Source organism: Cervus canadensis, chromosome 24 (genome assembly GCF_019320065.1).
Source record: "Cervus canadensis isolate Bull #8, Minnesota chromosome 24, ASM1932006v1, whole genome shotgun sequence".
Lineage (NCBI taxonomy): Eukaryota > Metazoa > Chordata > Mammalia > Artiodactyla > Cervidae > Cervus > Cervus canadensis.
In genome coordinates this window covers 34,564,636-34,582,426 of record NC_057409.1, presented here as the reverse complement: position 1 = coordinate 34,582,426, position 17,791 = coordinate 34,564,636, and the positions used below count along the sequence as shown (strand labels likewise).

The following is a 17,791-nucleotide window of genomic DNA, read 5'->3' as shown; positions in this document are numbered from 1 at the left end:
GTGCTAAATCATAAATGACAGCTTTTATATTTTACAATTTGATCACGTAAGTCAGACATGCTTTCAATCACTGTAAAAGTAGACTGTTTCTATTATTCTTACCAAAAGCATTCTTCCTCTCAAATATTATAATAATGAGTAATATTTATTTCAGGAGCTGCACTTAATGCCATATATGTGTGTATGAGCTCAGTTGTGTCTGATTTCTTGGATCCCATGGGCTGTTGCCTGCCAGGCTCCTCTGTCCATGGAATTTTCCAGGCACAGATACTGGAGTGGGTTGCCATTTCCTACTCCAGGGAATTCTCCCAACCCAGGGATCAAGCAAGTGTGGCTTGCCTCTTTTGCATTGGTAGGTGGATTTTTTGCCACTGGGCCACCTAGGAAGCCCAGTTAATGCTATATGTAAATTATAATTCAACTTTCACCACTGTCTTTCAAACTACACACTCATCACACTCATTTGAAGAGGAAATTAAGGCTTAAAACATTGAATAACTTGCATCGAAAAAGGATTTGAATGCAGGGAATCCGGATGTAGAGCCTGTGCTCCAATTCTTTCTCCATGCTCGTAAATTTCACTGCCTCTGCTTGGATTCGGAAAATATGCCGTCCTTTTAGACTTTACTGTCTGATTGCCACTAACTACATGTGGCTATTTAAATTTAAATAAATTATATTAGATACAATTGAAAATCAATTTCCTTCATCGCACTAGCCACCTTTCAGGTTCTCAGTCGCCACATTTGGCTACTGACCACTCAGTTTATGGAGCAGAGACTGAATGTTTCTATCATCACAGGAAGTGCTATTGGACAGTTCTGCTTTAGTAGGTAAAACAGATTAAAATGGGGGCACTTGATCCCATAGAGATGTTTGACCAAAAATTAATATATAAATAACTGGGGAAAATACATTCCCAATGCTTTCACATTGCAGTTGGTGGGTAAATATTTGTCAGAACTATAATATTTACTGAGAGAAGACAGGGATGTAGAGATAATTTGGATGAGCTCATATCTCAGCACAATATCTTGAATATACAAGTGGAAGAAAACAAAGCTAATAAATATTTGAACTGACATCACTTTCCAAAAGAATCCTGAACTTTTACTGATAAAATGAGGTCTATTAATTAACATCTGAATTATGGTTAAGAGAATAGTAACTTCTATTTTTAAAAAGCTGCAGTCAAATGGCAATGGCTATAAAATTAGTTAATAAATAAAATAAACTTTTAATAGTTATACTTTTTAATTATGATGATACTTTGTGTATCACTATGATGATACTTATTAACTAATAATGACACTTTTAAATTAAACCCAGCGTTTATAATATTGTCATTTTATGTGTTTGCTCGTATTTTATTGTGAACTCACCAACATTTCCCATTCATACATTCATGACGTATTCAAGTAATATGGAACAGTTAAAATCAAGAAGGTCTTACTAAAACACAACCTTAATGTCTTCTGTTTAAAGTTTGAATTTTTCATGTTTATAGCCATTTTAATATCCTGCTGACTGTGGCCTCACATGGAGAAATTGTCCTATTTCTTAGGAATGGCATAATATGAAGAAATGAAAACAAATCTAGATTCTGGAATAAGGTGCCCTTATTAACCACAAACCAGTCAATCCTAAATGAGATCAAGCCAGCCAATCCTAAAGGAAATCAATCCTGAATATTCATTAGAAGGACTGATGCCGAAGTTCCAATACTTTGGCTACCTAATGCAAAGAGCTGACTCATTAGAAAAGATCCTGATGCTGAGAAAGTTTGAAGACAGAAGAAGGGGATGACAGAGGTTGGATGGCATCATGGACTCAGTGGACGTGAGTGTGAGCAAGCTCCGGGAGATGGTGAAGGACATGGAAGTCTAGCATGAGTCAGACACAACTGAGTGACTGAACAACAATTAACCACAAAACTTCAAGCTTCGTTTCCTTATATGTAAAATGACAATAAAGATACTTTCCAGGTCAGCACTAACGAGCTATTTGTGAAAGGAAGAAAGGGAAACTTGAAAGCATTTTGTAAAGTTTGAAACTTTGACAATGTGGAATATTAAAGTCATCATGCCTTTGGTAAACATGGACAGACAACAACACGGAGCCTTGTTTCTTACCTCTGACCGGGAGTCTTAGGATCGGCCAAGCATGGGGCTGCCTCCTCTAACTAAACTTGTCAAAGATCTCACATGGTCTTTATTCTCGTTAAATACAGTTTCAGGTTCTCCCCAGATATTACTCACACTGATTCATGAGTTCCAATGATTCCAGCAAATCAGAATGTACCATAATCCAATAATTCCGGCCCCAACCTGTTTGGTGACTGGGAATGATGCAGAAAATTTACCAGCTCTTTCAGTTGAATATCTGCAGGCCTGGGCTTCCTAGGCAGCTCAATGGTAAAGAAAACGACTGCCAACGCAGGAGACACAGGTGGGATCCCTGAGTCAGGAAGATCCCCTGGAGGAGGGCATGGCAACCCACTCCAGTATTCTTGCCTGGGAAATCCCATGGACAGAGAAGCGTGGCGGGCTACAGTCACAAAAAGTTGGACACAACTTAGTGACTGAAAATAGCAACAATTTGCAGGCCCAGCAAAGCAAATGCGAAGAAGAGGAGGTACATATTCTGACATTCTTACTTCTTTCCTCAGAGTCAAATCATGGACTTATGGTGATAACAAATCAATTTCTCTCACTGCATTTCAGACCCTGAGGAGCAAAGAATTTCCTCCATTTTCTAAATGTCATAAGCAAACAAGCATGCTTTCTTAATAAACGGGCTTTAAGGGGGAGTTTGTTGACCTTACATATTTTCTTAGAATATATATACTTTCTCTTAGGGAAGGGAACATATAGATCTTTTGCTTGGTATATGTTAGTTACAAGAAAGAGTAATGACGGGTTTAAAGTCTCAAGTAGGGAATTTTCCTGAAAGAGTCCCATTCGGCTAAATTTCCTCAGTTTTTCCTAAGGATGCTATAGAGATGGAAAAGAATGAAGTTCATAGAATGGGAATTTTCAGGAACCCTGAATGGGAGATAAAGCAAGGGTGTTGCTTCTTATGGCCTGAGTAGATTATCTTAGTACTTGTGACAGAAAACATGATGACTCGTGAAGGAAAAAAAAAAGAAAATTGCCTTATTCCCTGGAGATTCCCCTTCCCGTGTTTCATTTTTCCAGTAATGATCTCTCTTCTGATCAGTGATACAGCAGAAGAAATTCCCTTTTTACCTTCATACGGTTCTATAAATTCACTTATCAGTTCTCTAAAGCTGAGTCCTAGAAATTTGCTGAACCGGTCACTCTATCTGATCCCATCATTATAACATTTCCTTTCAACTATGCTTCTGTCTTACTTATACACATAAATGTATTGCTATAGTTTTCATTTTTCTAGTTAATGCACACTGTTTGACATGACAAGCAAACAATCTTTAGAAAACATTGGCTAGAGTATCAATTTTAGGAATTGTGGACCTGATCTAAAAATTGACACCTTCATAAGAATGTGCCACTCTTCACTGATTCCATCTGACTCACAGGATTTTCACTGTAGGTTAGTTTTGATCAGGTCATTTTCCAAGTAATTTACCTTAAGCTAGGAGTATTCTGGGGATCATTTTGTTCCTGTAGATATCACAATATGCTGAGTGCTGCTTCTTATGTAAATATTGGTAGTACTTTTGTCAAACATCATATTTAACAGCAATCCCTGAAACAGGCTGGTTGAACCCACTCAAACATTACTAAGACCTTTTACAGAGCTGCTGAAGAATGCTTAGTGACTCTACTGTCAGTAAAAGAACTTAGAATGAATATGTCTCTTGTCTAGGTCAAGACAAATGTCAGGGCTAATGCAGAGTGAAACATGATGATGGGAATTTGAAATGAAGGGCTAGGGCAACAGGTGCTTGGCATGAGACACTGAAAGAGAAGAAAGAAGGGCTGTGAAGCACCCAAGGCGGCGATCAGACTGTAAGTAGACAAAGAAAAGCCTCAGGCTTCTCACCGCCAGAGAAAGAGATCTTACACTTCAAGTAGTTTCAAAGTAGAATCAGGAAGAGATGCTGAAATTTGGAGCGTCCTTTTGTCTAAACAAATCACTTTTCAAAGCCTTGGTGAAGCCACAGGCATCTAATTGAATATGCAGAAACAGGTACAATTGTTTTGCCAGTGTGTTGACGCAAAGGAAAGCTAAAAACAAAACAATACAGAGAAAGAGCACTGAGGTTGCCTAAACACTCTCTACATGGAAGGTGCTGTGGTTGACAAGTTCCCTGCTTTACTTCACTAATGCCTACAACTAGCACTATGAAGCAGACTTTTCCTTGGGTTTAAAGATGAAGATTCTGAGTCTCAGTGAGACACGCTAAGAGATGATATGACATTTAAACCAATTTTTCTGGTTCCACACCTATGCTTTCTGACATACACTGAGTCAATTACAGGTGGCCTGTCCATTTCAAAATTCTTTATTTGAGAATTACTGAATAATGCCAAAGAGGGTTAGGAAATTTAAACGTTAAAAGGTGCTGCAATTCTTTGGTGTACTATTTTAATTAGTAGCCATTACAGACTCAAAGGCAGACATTCAGATGTACTACCCAGACATTTCATCAATTCAGATGTTGTATTTCCTAGACTAAGCATTTTATTTTTAGTCTAGGAGAATTCAAAATTTAATATATCCTTTACATTATTATTGTGGGCTCCTCAAAATAACTTAAGCATTTTACTTTTTGATTTCGTCCACATCTCAAATAATTAATATGACTCAGTACACAGTTAACCAATTAAAATAGCCATATATATTACAGGCATTAATATGCGAATCTATAAGTCTAAGCTGAGCGCCGAAGAATTGACGCTTTTGAACTCTGGTGTTGGAGAAGACTGTTGAGAATCCCTTGGACTGCAGGGAGATCCAACCAGTCCATCCTAGAGGAGATCAGTCTTGAACAGCCATTGGAAGGACAGATGGTGAAGCTGAAACTCCAATACTTTGGCCACCTGATATGAAGAGCTGACTCATTTGAAAAGACCCTGATGCTGGGAAAGATTGAAGGTGAGAGGAGAAGGGGATGACAGAGGATGAGATGGTTGGATGGCATCACCGACTCAATGGACATGAGTTTGAGTAAACTGTGGGAGTTGGTGATGGACAGGGAGGCCTGGTGTGCTGCAGCGCACGGGGTCGCAGAGTCGGACACGACTGAGTGACTGAACTGAACTGAACTGATAAGTCTAAAAATATGTAGCATATTTGGCTAACACTTGGAAAATAGAAATTTTGCATTTGTATCATCCCAAATTCCACCTACTCAAAACATATATTCCCTAATTCATAAAGTGAAAATTTAAATATTCAATTTGAAATTTGGTGTCAAAAAACAAATTCATATATTAAATTTGTACCTGGTTATCATCATTATAAAAAAGAATATAGATACTAGAACAGATGTAAGTACCCTTAGATATTTCTCAAAGATTCCTTCATATCTACAATATAAAATATTGATTAAATTGTATCATATTGTTGGCCATTACTAACAGACAAGGTAATTTTATAAATTATAAGAGAGCAAAATAAGAGTGGTTTTTATGTCCCATATAATAAAGCAACCTCTATATTTTGGCTACACAGGTGACTAAATAAGTAGGAGCTCACCAACTTAAGGTTTTAAATATATTACACATTAATTTGAATTTCAAGTATGAATGTTTGTTTAAGAAGGAGCTGATAAAATTATGAAAACATCATCACTGAGAATGATTAAGAAGAACCACAGCCACATGCAAGTGAGCTTAACTGAGGAAGTAATAAAACATTCTCCCTGTCTCTGTCCTGTAATGCAGCGATGTCATTCCCAGTGACCTGGAGGTGAACATATGTCTGATGGGAAACACTGATGGCAGTCCGTGCTCTCTCTTGACCAGAAAAGGATGATCAGTGTAATAGGGCACTGAGAGCTCCCAAGACAAGCTCCTTACTCCATTTTGGATTTTAGTTTAGGGGCCTGACCCTTCGTACTTTCCCACCTCATTCACAATGGACCAGGGAAAGGTGAATGGCAGAAATAAGACGAGTCTTTCTGTTTAGCCCGAAAACATGTTTAAGTATGGTTCTTGTCTTTGGTCACAACCATAACAAAAGTAGCTAAGTGAGGTCTGTAATAATGTTTATCATCCAAGGAATAGCTTCTGGTGAGCATCAAGCTAAATTAATAAAAATGCATAAGGTGAGGAGTTAATTTAGATATGTGTAAGTGGTATCCAACTATTAACCCTTGTTTATGACAGTCCTCATGTTAACCAAATATCCCTTTTACACAAAGATAGAGTTTGCAGGAGCATATGTACTATCATAAAGGCATATCATTCTAAATATTATTCTAAAGTCAACACAGCAAAAATGATTTCAGGAGAAACACAAAATATGAATATATCAAAAAGCTTTGAAATCTCAGTCTCAAAATTATTTGCTATAACAATAGTACTTGTTATTTATTTTGTTGAAAGTGCTCAAAAAGAAAATCTTGCTTAAAAGGAAAATTCATGATAAATTATTATTGTCTTTGCAATGGTTTACCATTATATAAAATTGATATTAGACAAAATGGTAATATGGAAGAAAGTTTATTCCCAGCATCTTGCTCATCTCTGTACTCTTTTATACAAACTTTTCCACCCAAGGCTTTCTTTGTGGCTCAGCGGGTAAAGAATCTGCCTGTAATGCGGGAGACTTGGGTTCGATCCCTGGGTTGGAAAGATCGCCTGGAGAAGGGAAAGGCTACCCACTCCAGTATTCTGGCCTGGAGAATTCCATGGACTGTATAGTCCATGGGGTCACAAAGGGTCAGACACGACTGAGTGACTTGTACTTCCATCCAGGTTTCCAATGTGTTCTTTTCATTCCTATATCAACTGAGAGTATATTTGTTGTCATTCAATCATAAACATGTCTGAACTTTTCGTTCTCTTCTCTCCAGGAGATAATAAATGAATGAAAAGTATTTGGATCAAGTAAAGGTTAAGAGGCTAACTAGATATTTTGCTACCATTTCTTAGTATCTTTAATTAATTAGAACATTGTTTCTCAAACTTTAATAGTTATCGGAAATATTGGAGGGGTCCTTAATATACATATTGGTGGGCCCCAGCCCCAGAATTTACCATCCATTAGGTCTCAGGTGAAGCCCAAGAATCTGAATTTATAGAACAAGCACCCAGGTGATGCTGATACTGCAGGCCCCTTAAGAACTGGGTTAAAATTTTAACTCACTACTGCAGTTAGGCAATGAGGTATGGGACTACTTAGCAGGTTTTCTATTTCCCTTCACATTATGCGAACCCTAAGTCTAAAATTAGAGCTAGCCTCAGTAGTTTCACCCTTAATATAACAGTATATATCAATTGTTTTTGTATAACATATCAACAACAAAAGAAAGCTCTTTCCAAAACACAAAAACAATCTTACCTAAAGTGAACTGCAATGTTTGCTTACTACTTTGATCAAGTTACTTAGAAGACTAAACTCTAAGATTTTACTGTAGAGCAAATTTTATCCCAATTCCTTTCTGATGAAGAGTTAAATAGTTACAAGTCTTCTATCCTTCCTCATATATTCTTATACACAAACACAATGGTACTTACTGTAAAACTTCTGATTTTCAAAATAAGAGTAACACTATTGATCTTATTATCTAAAATGTGATCAATGATTCTAGACTGTCTCATGGAATAAGTTGGCATGTAGTCATCATTCATATAAAATACATATATTAAAATATCCGGAAAATTTTCCAAAATATCTAAGTTTTCCATTTATTTTACTGTACTTTTCATTAACTCATGTTGAAATAAGAAATTAATAATAACTGCTGAACAAATACTTATCTTTTCTAAACACTCAAATAACTAATTTACTCATTTGTTAATTTTCCATCTTTACTGCTACACAGGACAATATCATAAGGTTTTCTGGCAATTTAGGGAATAATATTTTTAAAATAACAATGCTATATCTTTATATTAAACTAGTCAATCATAAGTAAGACAACTGTCACAATGACAAGACATGGTGGAAGCTCACTAACAGAAAAGGTATATTCAAATGTTGCATAATTGTGACTAAATAATTCCCTTTTTATATTTTAATAGTATTGAGGTTAATTAGATGTGGAAATGAATAACTCTTTAAATATTAATTTTCTTTGTGAGAAGATTCTTCAAATAGCATATATTGTAGAATAATAACATAATCATATGTTATAAGATTTTGAAAATAAATTTATTCAATTTTTTAGTTAATATAATCAGAGAAAAAGCAAGAAGAAAATACAATGCTTTTTTGGCAAGTTTTAATTGGATCATGTTATTTTTGGATTCCTAATTTCAATCATTCAATTTTTCTCTATTTCCAAAATTCTTCCTCCTATCATTATTTCTATGCAAGTAGCAATTTAGTCAAATACCCTGCTCTTCTGTAAGGAAAGTATTTTTGAAGAAAAAAAAAGGTAAAAATGTTGATGAAGGATATAAATTCTGAGCAATTTGCATTTACCATTATGTCATGAAGTCTATAGCAATCATGTCCAAAATAAATAACATAATTATCACTCATTTCTTCATCCAAGATATTCCAATTTTAGTTCATGTCTGGATAACTATGAAGCTACTTCTAACTTAGAATTATATATTTTATGTCCTCTGTAAATATAGAAACATAATTTTAATAACCTGACAATATTAATCTTATTTTGTTTCTTTTTTTTATTTGTTTCTTAATATTTTAAGGCAATACTTCTAAAATATTTCAAATCCCAGTATCAAGAAACATGACCACTCTGTGGACTCAAAGATACACAAAAAATATATTTCAGGTTTAATTAATAGTTCAAACTCCTTTCTCCCACTCTGATATAACTACTAATTAGCACATTTTTGGTTGAAGGCACATATAGTAAAATTCATGATTAGAATTCTTGTACCAATAGCCTCCACCATAGCCTTTATGAACTCTCAACCACATGAACTGAAAAGACATCAATTGAATTGCAAAGGCCAGCTTATAACACAGAGTCCTGACTAGAATTATTTGTAGCATGATGATAATTTTAGGTTGTTAGCAATTACCTAATTCCAACCTTAGGGGGAAACAATCACTGATGATTAAAGTTTTCTGAGGAAGAATTACTTATGGCACTTAGTGAGTTGCTCAATAAGAGAAATCAAAACTGTATCAATACATTAGATATGTTTTCCAAAAATAAGGGATTGTACAAAAAGCTAGATTAATGGAATCAGATATAATGGTTTGTGTATTTACTGAGCTTTAACGAAAGTGAGAGTTAGGATGTTATTGCAGAGATTTGATGATATGGTTCACTGGTCACCTGAGACTACTGAACAGAGCATTCTTAAACCTGCTTCATATCTGTTTTCAGTCACTGAGCATTTCCTTAGAGTGTACTTCTGTTCAGATGAGATATAGTCATATGCTATCCTTCAGACTGCACTTACAATATCTGTACATAAAACTGGGGCAATGTAGGGCATCATTTCTTACAAAATGAACAAGTAGTATTAATATGCATTTCAATGCTTTATAAAGTTTCTCAGTGTAATACGTGCTGCAGAAACCATGTACACATGTGTGTGTGTCTATCACATTATATTGCTAATGTAAGTATATTTGCTATTTTGTATGCTTTCCTTACCAGTCAAGTTCTTCAGTCCAAGTTCTTGAAGTCCAAAGTTTCCATCTTTTCTGTAGTTTAAAAATATTGCCAAGGCATATCGATCCTCATAAAGCTTTGTCCCACGGATAATGCGCAAGTTCTCCAGAGGCAGATAGCGAAACTGATTAAGAGCCACCAACACGTAGCCTGTGACTTCTCGTATAGACTGAAAAGACACAAACGATGGCCTGTGTCAAACAATTTAAAACTGTCAGTACGTTTATGTAGTCATTTAGATAAAACAGTTATTTAATTCTAATTTTCAGCTTTTAATTGAATATACTAATTTCCATACCATATCATAAATAATTGCCTTGACACACAAGATCACAAGGGTTAGAATCTCATTTGAAGAGTGGGTTGTATTTTTTTTTTTAATTTTTTAATTTTTTTATTAGTTGGAGGCTAATTACTTCACAACATTTCAGTGGGTTTTGTCATACATTGACATGAATCAGCCATAGATTTACACTTATTCCCCATCCCGATCCCCCCTCCCACCTCCCTCTCCACCCGATTCCTCTGGGTCTTCCCAGTGTACCAGGCCCGAGCACTTGTCTCATACATCCCACCTGGGCTGGTGATCTGTTTCACCATAGATAATATACATGCTGTTCTTTTGAAACATCCCACCCTCACCTTCTCCCACAGAGTTCAAAAGTCTGTTCTGTATTTCTGTGTCTCTTTTTCTGTTTTGCATATAGGGTTATCGTTACCATCTTTCTAAATTCCATATATATGTGTTAGTATGCTGTAATGTTCTTTATCTTTCTGGCTTACTTCACTCTGTATAAGGGCTCCAGTTTCATCCATCTCATTAGAACTGATTCAAATGAATTCTTTTTAATGGCTGAGTAATATTCCATGGTGTATATGTACCACAGCTTCCTTATCCATTCGTCTGCTGATGGGCATCTAGGTTGCTTCCATGTCCTGGCTATTATAAACAGTGCTGCGATGAACATTGGGGTGCAGTGTCCCTTTCAGATCTGGTTTCCTCAGTGTGTATGCCCAGAAGTGGGATTGCTGGGTCATATGGCAGTTCTATTTCCAGTTTTTTAAGGAATCTCCACACTGTTTTCCATAGTGGCTGTACTAGTTTGCATTCCCACCAACAGTGTAAGAGGGTTCCCTTTTCTCCACACCCTCTCCAGGACACAAACAGATGGAGAAACATACCGTGTTCATGGATTGGAAGAATCAATATTGTCAAAATGGCTATTCTACCCAAAGCAATCTATAGATTCAATGCAATCCCTATCAAGCTACCAACGGTATTTTTCACAGAACTAGACCAAAGAATTTCACAATTTGTATGGAAATACAAAAAACCTCAAATAGCCAAAGTAATCTTGAGAAAGAAGAATGGAACTGGAGGAATCAACCTGCCTGACTTCAGACTTTACTTTTAAGTCAAGAATGTGCCTTACAGTAAAAATAATGAATTTTATTGTATGAAGCACCCTTCATGTCTGAGATCTGGATATAATTAAAAGAATAAAGATCTCATTCTCTGACAGATTAAAATTAGATAAGAACACATAACTATCAATCTTTATATTTAAAAAATAACCTGGTAAGCTTATCACAAAATAAAGTTGCATTAATCTGTAGACTGTGGGACAGATTTCACACTGCTATATTATTGTTTAATTTTATAGAAATCAAAGAACAATTGCCTTATATCAATATATCTCTGGCTACATATATATACATATATATAATTCATATTGTGTGTATATGCATTAGATACATACAATATGCATTAGATACTGATTATGGCTTCTAATTTAATTATTAACACAATTTTTATTTTGACTTTATGCTGTTTAAATGTAGTTGTCTATAAGTTAATTATTTGAAGGTGTGTGAGACATTTTAAAGCAAAAAAAAAAAATCACAAAAAGACTTTCAGTTCAGTTCAGTTCAGTCGCTCAGTCGTGTTCGACTCTTTGTGACCCCATGAATCGCAGTACGCCAGGCCTCCCTGTCCATCACACACTCCCAGAGTTTACTCAAACTCATGCCCATCGAGTCGGTGATGCCATCCAGCCATCTCATCCTCTGTCGTCCCCTTCTCCTCCTGCCCCCAATCCCTCCCAGCATCAGGGTCTTTTCCAACGAGTCAACTCTTAGGCTTCATCTAAAGCTATAGTGTTTTATAAAATGCATATAAATAAAAGTCAAGTCCAACTCTTTACAACCTCATGGACTATACAGTCCATGGAATTCTCCAGGCCAGAATACTGGAGTAGGTAGCCGTTCCTTTCTCCAGGAGATCTTCCCAACCCAGGGATCAAACCCAGGTCTCACACATTGCAGGCAGATTCTTTACCGGCTGAGCAACAAGGGAAGCCACAAATGCATATAAGCACAGTAATAAATATAGGTCTTAAATTAAAAATATATATATAATTCAGAAGTGTGAAAAAATCGATATTATTTAATGCCAATTTCAGACTATTTTTAGATCTCTTTATGTCAGCTGTTCCATGCTCAGTCTTTGGTCCTCTGTTTTTCTCTGTCTACTCTTATCCCCTTGTCTTACCCAAGTTTAAGGTTGATGATCTCCAAACTATTATTACCTCCAAACTCCTAAACACTAGATTCATATCCAACTGCCTACTCTGCATCTTCAGTTGGATGCCTCACAGACTTCTCAGATACACATGCACAAAGCTTAACGTCTGTCTACCTTCCCTATCCTACCAACAGCCTTTGTCACCTTAGCTGATGTCAATTCATGCTTCCTATTATTCGGGCCGAAGTCTTGGGGACACTCTTGAATTCCCATTCACATACCAAAAGCAATCCATCCTATGTGTTCTATCTTTAAAAGGATTAAGGATCCAAGCATGTATGACATCCACTGGTACCCTCTGAGCCACCATCATTCTTTATCAAGATCACTATAATGGTTTCTGCTCTTGGTGCCTTCTGGTGTATTCTCAGTTAAGCCTAGCCCTGATCTTTTAAAAACATAAATCGAGTCAGGACACTTCTTAAAACTGAAATGTCTCCCAAGTCACTCAGAGCAATAAAATTCTGTAAATAATGAGTCAAAACCTGTATCTGTGTTGTCCAGTAGAGAAACCACTAGTCATAGATATCCACTGAACAACTGAAATATGGTTAGTATGAAATGAGATATGTTGTCAGTGTAAAACATATTACAAATTTCAAATATTACATGTTGAAATGAAAACATTTTAGATAAATTGATTTATATTAGCTGCATTATTAAAGCTGAATTTACCTGTTTCTTTGTACCTTTATATTGTGGCTACATGGAAATTAAAAATTACATTTTTATGGCTCTCATTGCATTTCTAATGGACAACTCTGTACTATATGACCTGTTCGTCTTTCTTTTTCTGACTCTAACACCTTGCTCACTCTTTCTGATTTTGTTGGTCTCTGTCGTTCTTTCAGTATGCTGAGCATGGTCCTACCTCCAGGTGATGAGTGCAATTTTAAGCACCTGAGTCTCTCTCCTTCTTGATATCTACTTGGCTGATTTTCTCACCGCTGTCAGGTTTCTGCTCAAGTTTTACCTTCTCAGTTGAGATCACCTCTGATTGATCTATTTAATATGGCGACCCTCCCACTTTTACCCACTTTCATTTTTATTGTTTCTACAATACATTTCACTCCCTAACATACTGTATACTTTATATATTTACCACATTTAATATTTATAGTCTTTCTCACCTTTTCCCAGAATATAAACACTACAAGTGTAACCATTTAATTTGCTCACTCCTGTGTCCCATGTAACAAGATCAGTACTGTTATGCAGTAAGAGGCCAATAAATGTTTGTTAAACACTGTGTCTCTTCACTGGCCATATCTTCCCCACTGGGTGGTCTGAGGAGTCCAGGTGATGCCTATCTGTAGCCTTCAATCCTCTCTTCTAGATAGATCATGCTGCAAACCTCTGTGAACCCAGAATTTCATTCCTCAAAAGCCCACTCCTCACCAAATATTTCTTTAGGGTCAGTGACATCATCTTTCTCAGTTGTGTTCTGCCCACCAGACAATAGACCGTGCCACCAATGTGAGTACACCAAGGAAGGATGGGATGGTCCAGGGGCAGATCTTTAAGGGCGGGGTGTATAGATCCTGGATGTGCGGGCCAGTGTGTCCATTCACTTCTGTGCAAGGCCTCTCAGAATATGGATAGAACTAGGTGATGTAAGGGCTGCAAGCTGAAGGCCATCTCTCTCTATACCACCATAATCCTGCGGAGTCCAAAAATTCTAACATTTCACTTGGCTTTCCAGGTTGTTATAAAGATATATCTGTCAAAATGGGAGATAGAACTCATTTTATTGAATAACAGTTGCCTGATTTATAAGTAAATAATACGCTACACAATATGTAAGCCTCCACTTGTATTCTTACTCCAGGCCCTAAGGATAAACACACTACCACTGATCACCATGACAAGTATAACACCAACAGAGCGAAGGTGGTGAGAAAGTGGCAAGAGACACATGAAACTGCTCATGTCTGACATCAAATCAGGAACTCTGAGCCACAGTAGGAATTCCTGAGACACTGAGCATTTTGGATTGAAGAGATGAATGGGAAAGAGGGGTCAAAGATCAGCAGTGGCATGCATTGTTTGCATGCTACCGTGTGCTTTAAAACCATACCTGTCTGACATAGTATATAGCCTTAGAGCCTTACGAGTTCCCCTCCTACCACTGTTAAAAATGATTGAGCTGATATTTGTTTGCATTCTTAAAAGAGAGATCACAAACACATTTTAACATCATTTGGTCCAAAAGTAACATTATTTCATTCATTATAAAAACAATTTATTTCTAGCTTGTATATAATAATTATCAAGTACTCTGGGTTACAATGATGACACTATGAAAAAAGTTGGAGTATTGGGTATAATCAATATTATTAATCCTTTGGCTAAAATGTGTTATAATATCCATCATTCTTCCTAACAAACTCATGATTAGGTCTAACTTCACCTAGGAAGTGGATCTTTTTTAATAAAAACTGTAAGAGTCTATTGGCTTATCCTAAGATAGAAGGTCACAGGGACAGGATTATTAGAGAAAACACAGGTGAAGCATACTCAGGACAAAGAAGAGGTTTATGAGCAAAGACACAACGTCAGCAGAAATTCTGCAGTGTTTATAAGAGGGATAAACTCTGCAGCTATTAACTGAAAAAGATGTACCACTTGGAATGGGCTTTTTGGCCACACATTAGCAGAGGCTACAAATAACCTGCAAATAATGAAGGCTCTAGTATAAAAAGTGTTATAGATATGAGCAAAGAACAACAGTGAACATATAAAGATCAACTAATCATAGAAGAGGGTGCTCCAAGTGCCTTTAGCCACATGAGAAGTAAGATATAACTAAGAACATCTTTGCATTCACATATTATTTAATGCATGTGTGCACGTATATACCTTTGAATTAACTGCATCGTAAAATGTATGTACTTCTCATTCCAGAAGGTGCATTAAATTATTCTTAAAAACATTTTTATTATCTTCATGAAAAGTCAGGTTAAAAACAATAGTTACTCCTTTGACCAGATTCTGGGACTGGAGGGATTTACTGATTTAATTGAGATTTTTGTGTCTAAAATGAATCTCTTTCATTATCCATACTGCTTATTTATTACACTCTGGTCTTGCAAAATAATACACGTAACTTAAACATTAGCTTAACAAGTAATTATTCTGCTTTGGGAACACTCGGGTATCATGGTATGTTCATGTTGAGAAATCATATGTTCAAACCATTTTGAACAAAGCCACCCATGAGTAGGTGATATCTAATTTATTCATGACAAATTTTCTGATAATAATGATGGTGGAGATCCTATTCACCTCATCTCAAACATCCCTTCCCACCTACTCAGCTAATTATGTAAATATTAGGAGAAGAAAGATTACAGAAAATCCTTCAATCCAAAATTTATTGCTCTAGACTTTTCTATCTGGAGGGTCCCACGGAACCAAGTAATTTTTAAAGAATAATAGGAGATGAATATAAAATGTTATATTTAAAAGCCACAAATATGGCTTGACTTTGTCCTAGCTTCTTTATGTTTGTTTTTTTGAATTTATAGTCACATTCTTATAGGTATTTATACATATACATATATATATATATGTACACACACATACACACCCACACATATACATATATATATATATATATAGAGAGAGAGAGAGACAGAGACAGAGACAGAGAGACAGAGAGAGGGGGAGAGAGAGAGAAAGAGAGAGAGAGTGTTAAACATACGGTAAGAAATGTGAGCTCAACTGCCAGGCAAAGCTGGGCTGTGCCTTCAAGCTTTGTGGTCTTGACCAAGTTATTTATCCTATCTGAATCTCAGTTTCTTCATCTTAAAAAGTAAATAGCAAATACCTCTCTTCTTTTTAAAGGTGTTATAAAGAATAGAAGATATAAGGAAAATGTCTGTAAGAGTTCAACAAACGCTAACTGTAATAAATAATGTTATCCTTGTTAATAGCTAAGGCAGATGAACTATCTGTAGACAGTCAGAGTTGAGGACAAAAATAAGAACCATTGCTTCTAATTTCTTTGTCATGTGGCCTTCGGTATGTTTGTATCTTACCTCTTCAATTTCTGATTTATTTGTAAATTACAGAATTGGTTCCTTATATTGTTTTTGTGTATGTTATGGCCATTAGTACAGACCCTGGCACTGAACAGATGGCTGTTGAATTAAAAAGTAGGATGCAATGCTTAAGGTATTTTTAGATATTGTTTTTCACTGAAAATGATTCTATGAAATTTTTGATAATTAAAAAAAAAGTTATTTGAACAACACAATCATGACTGTGTCCAAGGACCACAACTGTAAATAGAAATCATTAGAATGCATCAGAAAAGAGAAAACTCAGGCTCTGGTTCTGGTTCAGTTATGTTTAGTCCTAGGAAACTGCCTATTTTGTCAACTGAAGACTGAATGCCTACCAATATTCACCCACTGATATCCCTCTCCTTGTGGTGTAAGCTGCTGCTGACTAAAACTGATTTTCATTGTCAGTGTATGCTTCCACAGAGACTCTGTGCAAGTGAATACTACTGACAATCATTAAACCCCTAAATGCTTCAAAACACATCTAATCCAAGGAACAGTTTGATATCCATGCCATTTGATGATGGAAATAAAAAGAAATGGAAAAATGAAAGAAATTTGACCAACTTTTCATACCATATTAACAGTAAACATAGGGGGATAATGCATGGTTTGCTCTGAAGGACAGAAATTTATAACCACTTTTTCTTATATGATACTTTAAGAAAAAAAATGTGAAAACTGCAGTTATACACTTTCCAGGATTCAGTTGCCATTCAACCAAAAATTAGAAGAGATTGTGCTGATTCACTGGGCTTTCCATTTACCTTCAGATGATTCCAGAAAAATCAATCTTTATTGTTTCTAAATCTCTATTGCATTTCACAATTCTTATAACCACTGTTCCTTTTTTTATTTGAAACAATTCCCTTATTCTTTAATTATAGTTGATTTTCTCTAATTTGGTACTTAGTGAGAATAGTGAATAGTTCCTTAAATATTCCTTCATTTACCTTAAAATTCAGGTGATTGCAATACTTCAGAATTTCTGAATATTTAATCAGGGTTTAGGGACAATTTTTCACACATTAAAAATAATAATACATTCTTGGCTAAATGCATAAAGCTCTGTTTTCTAGATTTTTTTTCCTACTCAAATTATATACCAAATCCTTGTTATTTTTCTTTAATATGAGCATCTTTGAAAATACACCTGTCTATTTTTGTTAAGACTTTCTGTAGCAAGTCAAAATAGTTCTGAATTCCTAACTTCTACTCTAGTGTCTCTAATGTACTCACACCCAATTAGATATCATACACAAGTATTCCAAACTGACATTTTAATATTCTTTTATAATTATTTAAAATATACAAAACTATTGAGATTTATTGTTTCTGGACCAAGGTGTGGACTGGGAAGGTCCTGAGTTTGCTCCCTTTTGTGGA

General features: G+C 35.8%; 1 protein-coding gene across 4 annotated transcripts in view; it reads right to left on the bottom strand.

The window, feature by feature from the left end:
* Positions 1-17,791, bottom strand: part of ERBB4 (erb-b2 receptor tyrosine kinase 4) — a 1,232,786-nt gene that overhangs the window by 555,270 nt on the left and 659,725 nt on the right. For all 4 annotated transcript variants that reach the window (XM_043445436.1, XM_043445438.1, XM_043445435.1 and 1 more), the window contains exon 3: positions 9,737-9,923. In XM_043445436.1, coding sequence (XP_043301371.1) covers positions 9,737-9,923 — 187 coding nt within the window. The remainder of the gene's footprint in view (positions 1-9,736; positions 9,924-17,791) is intronic.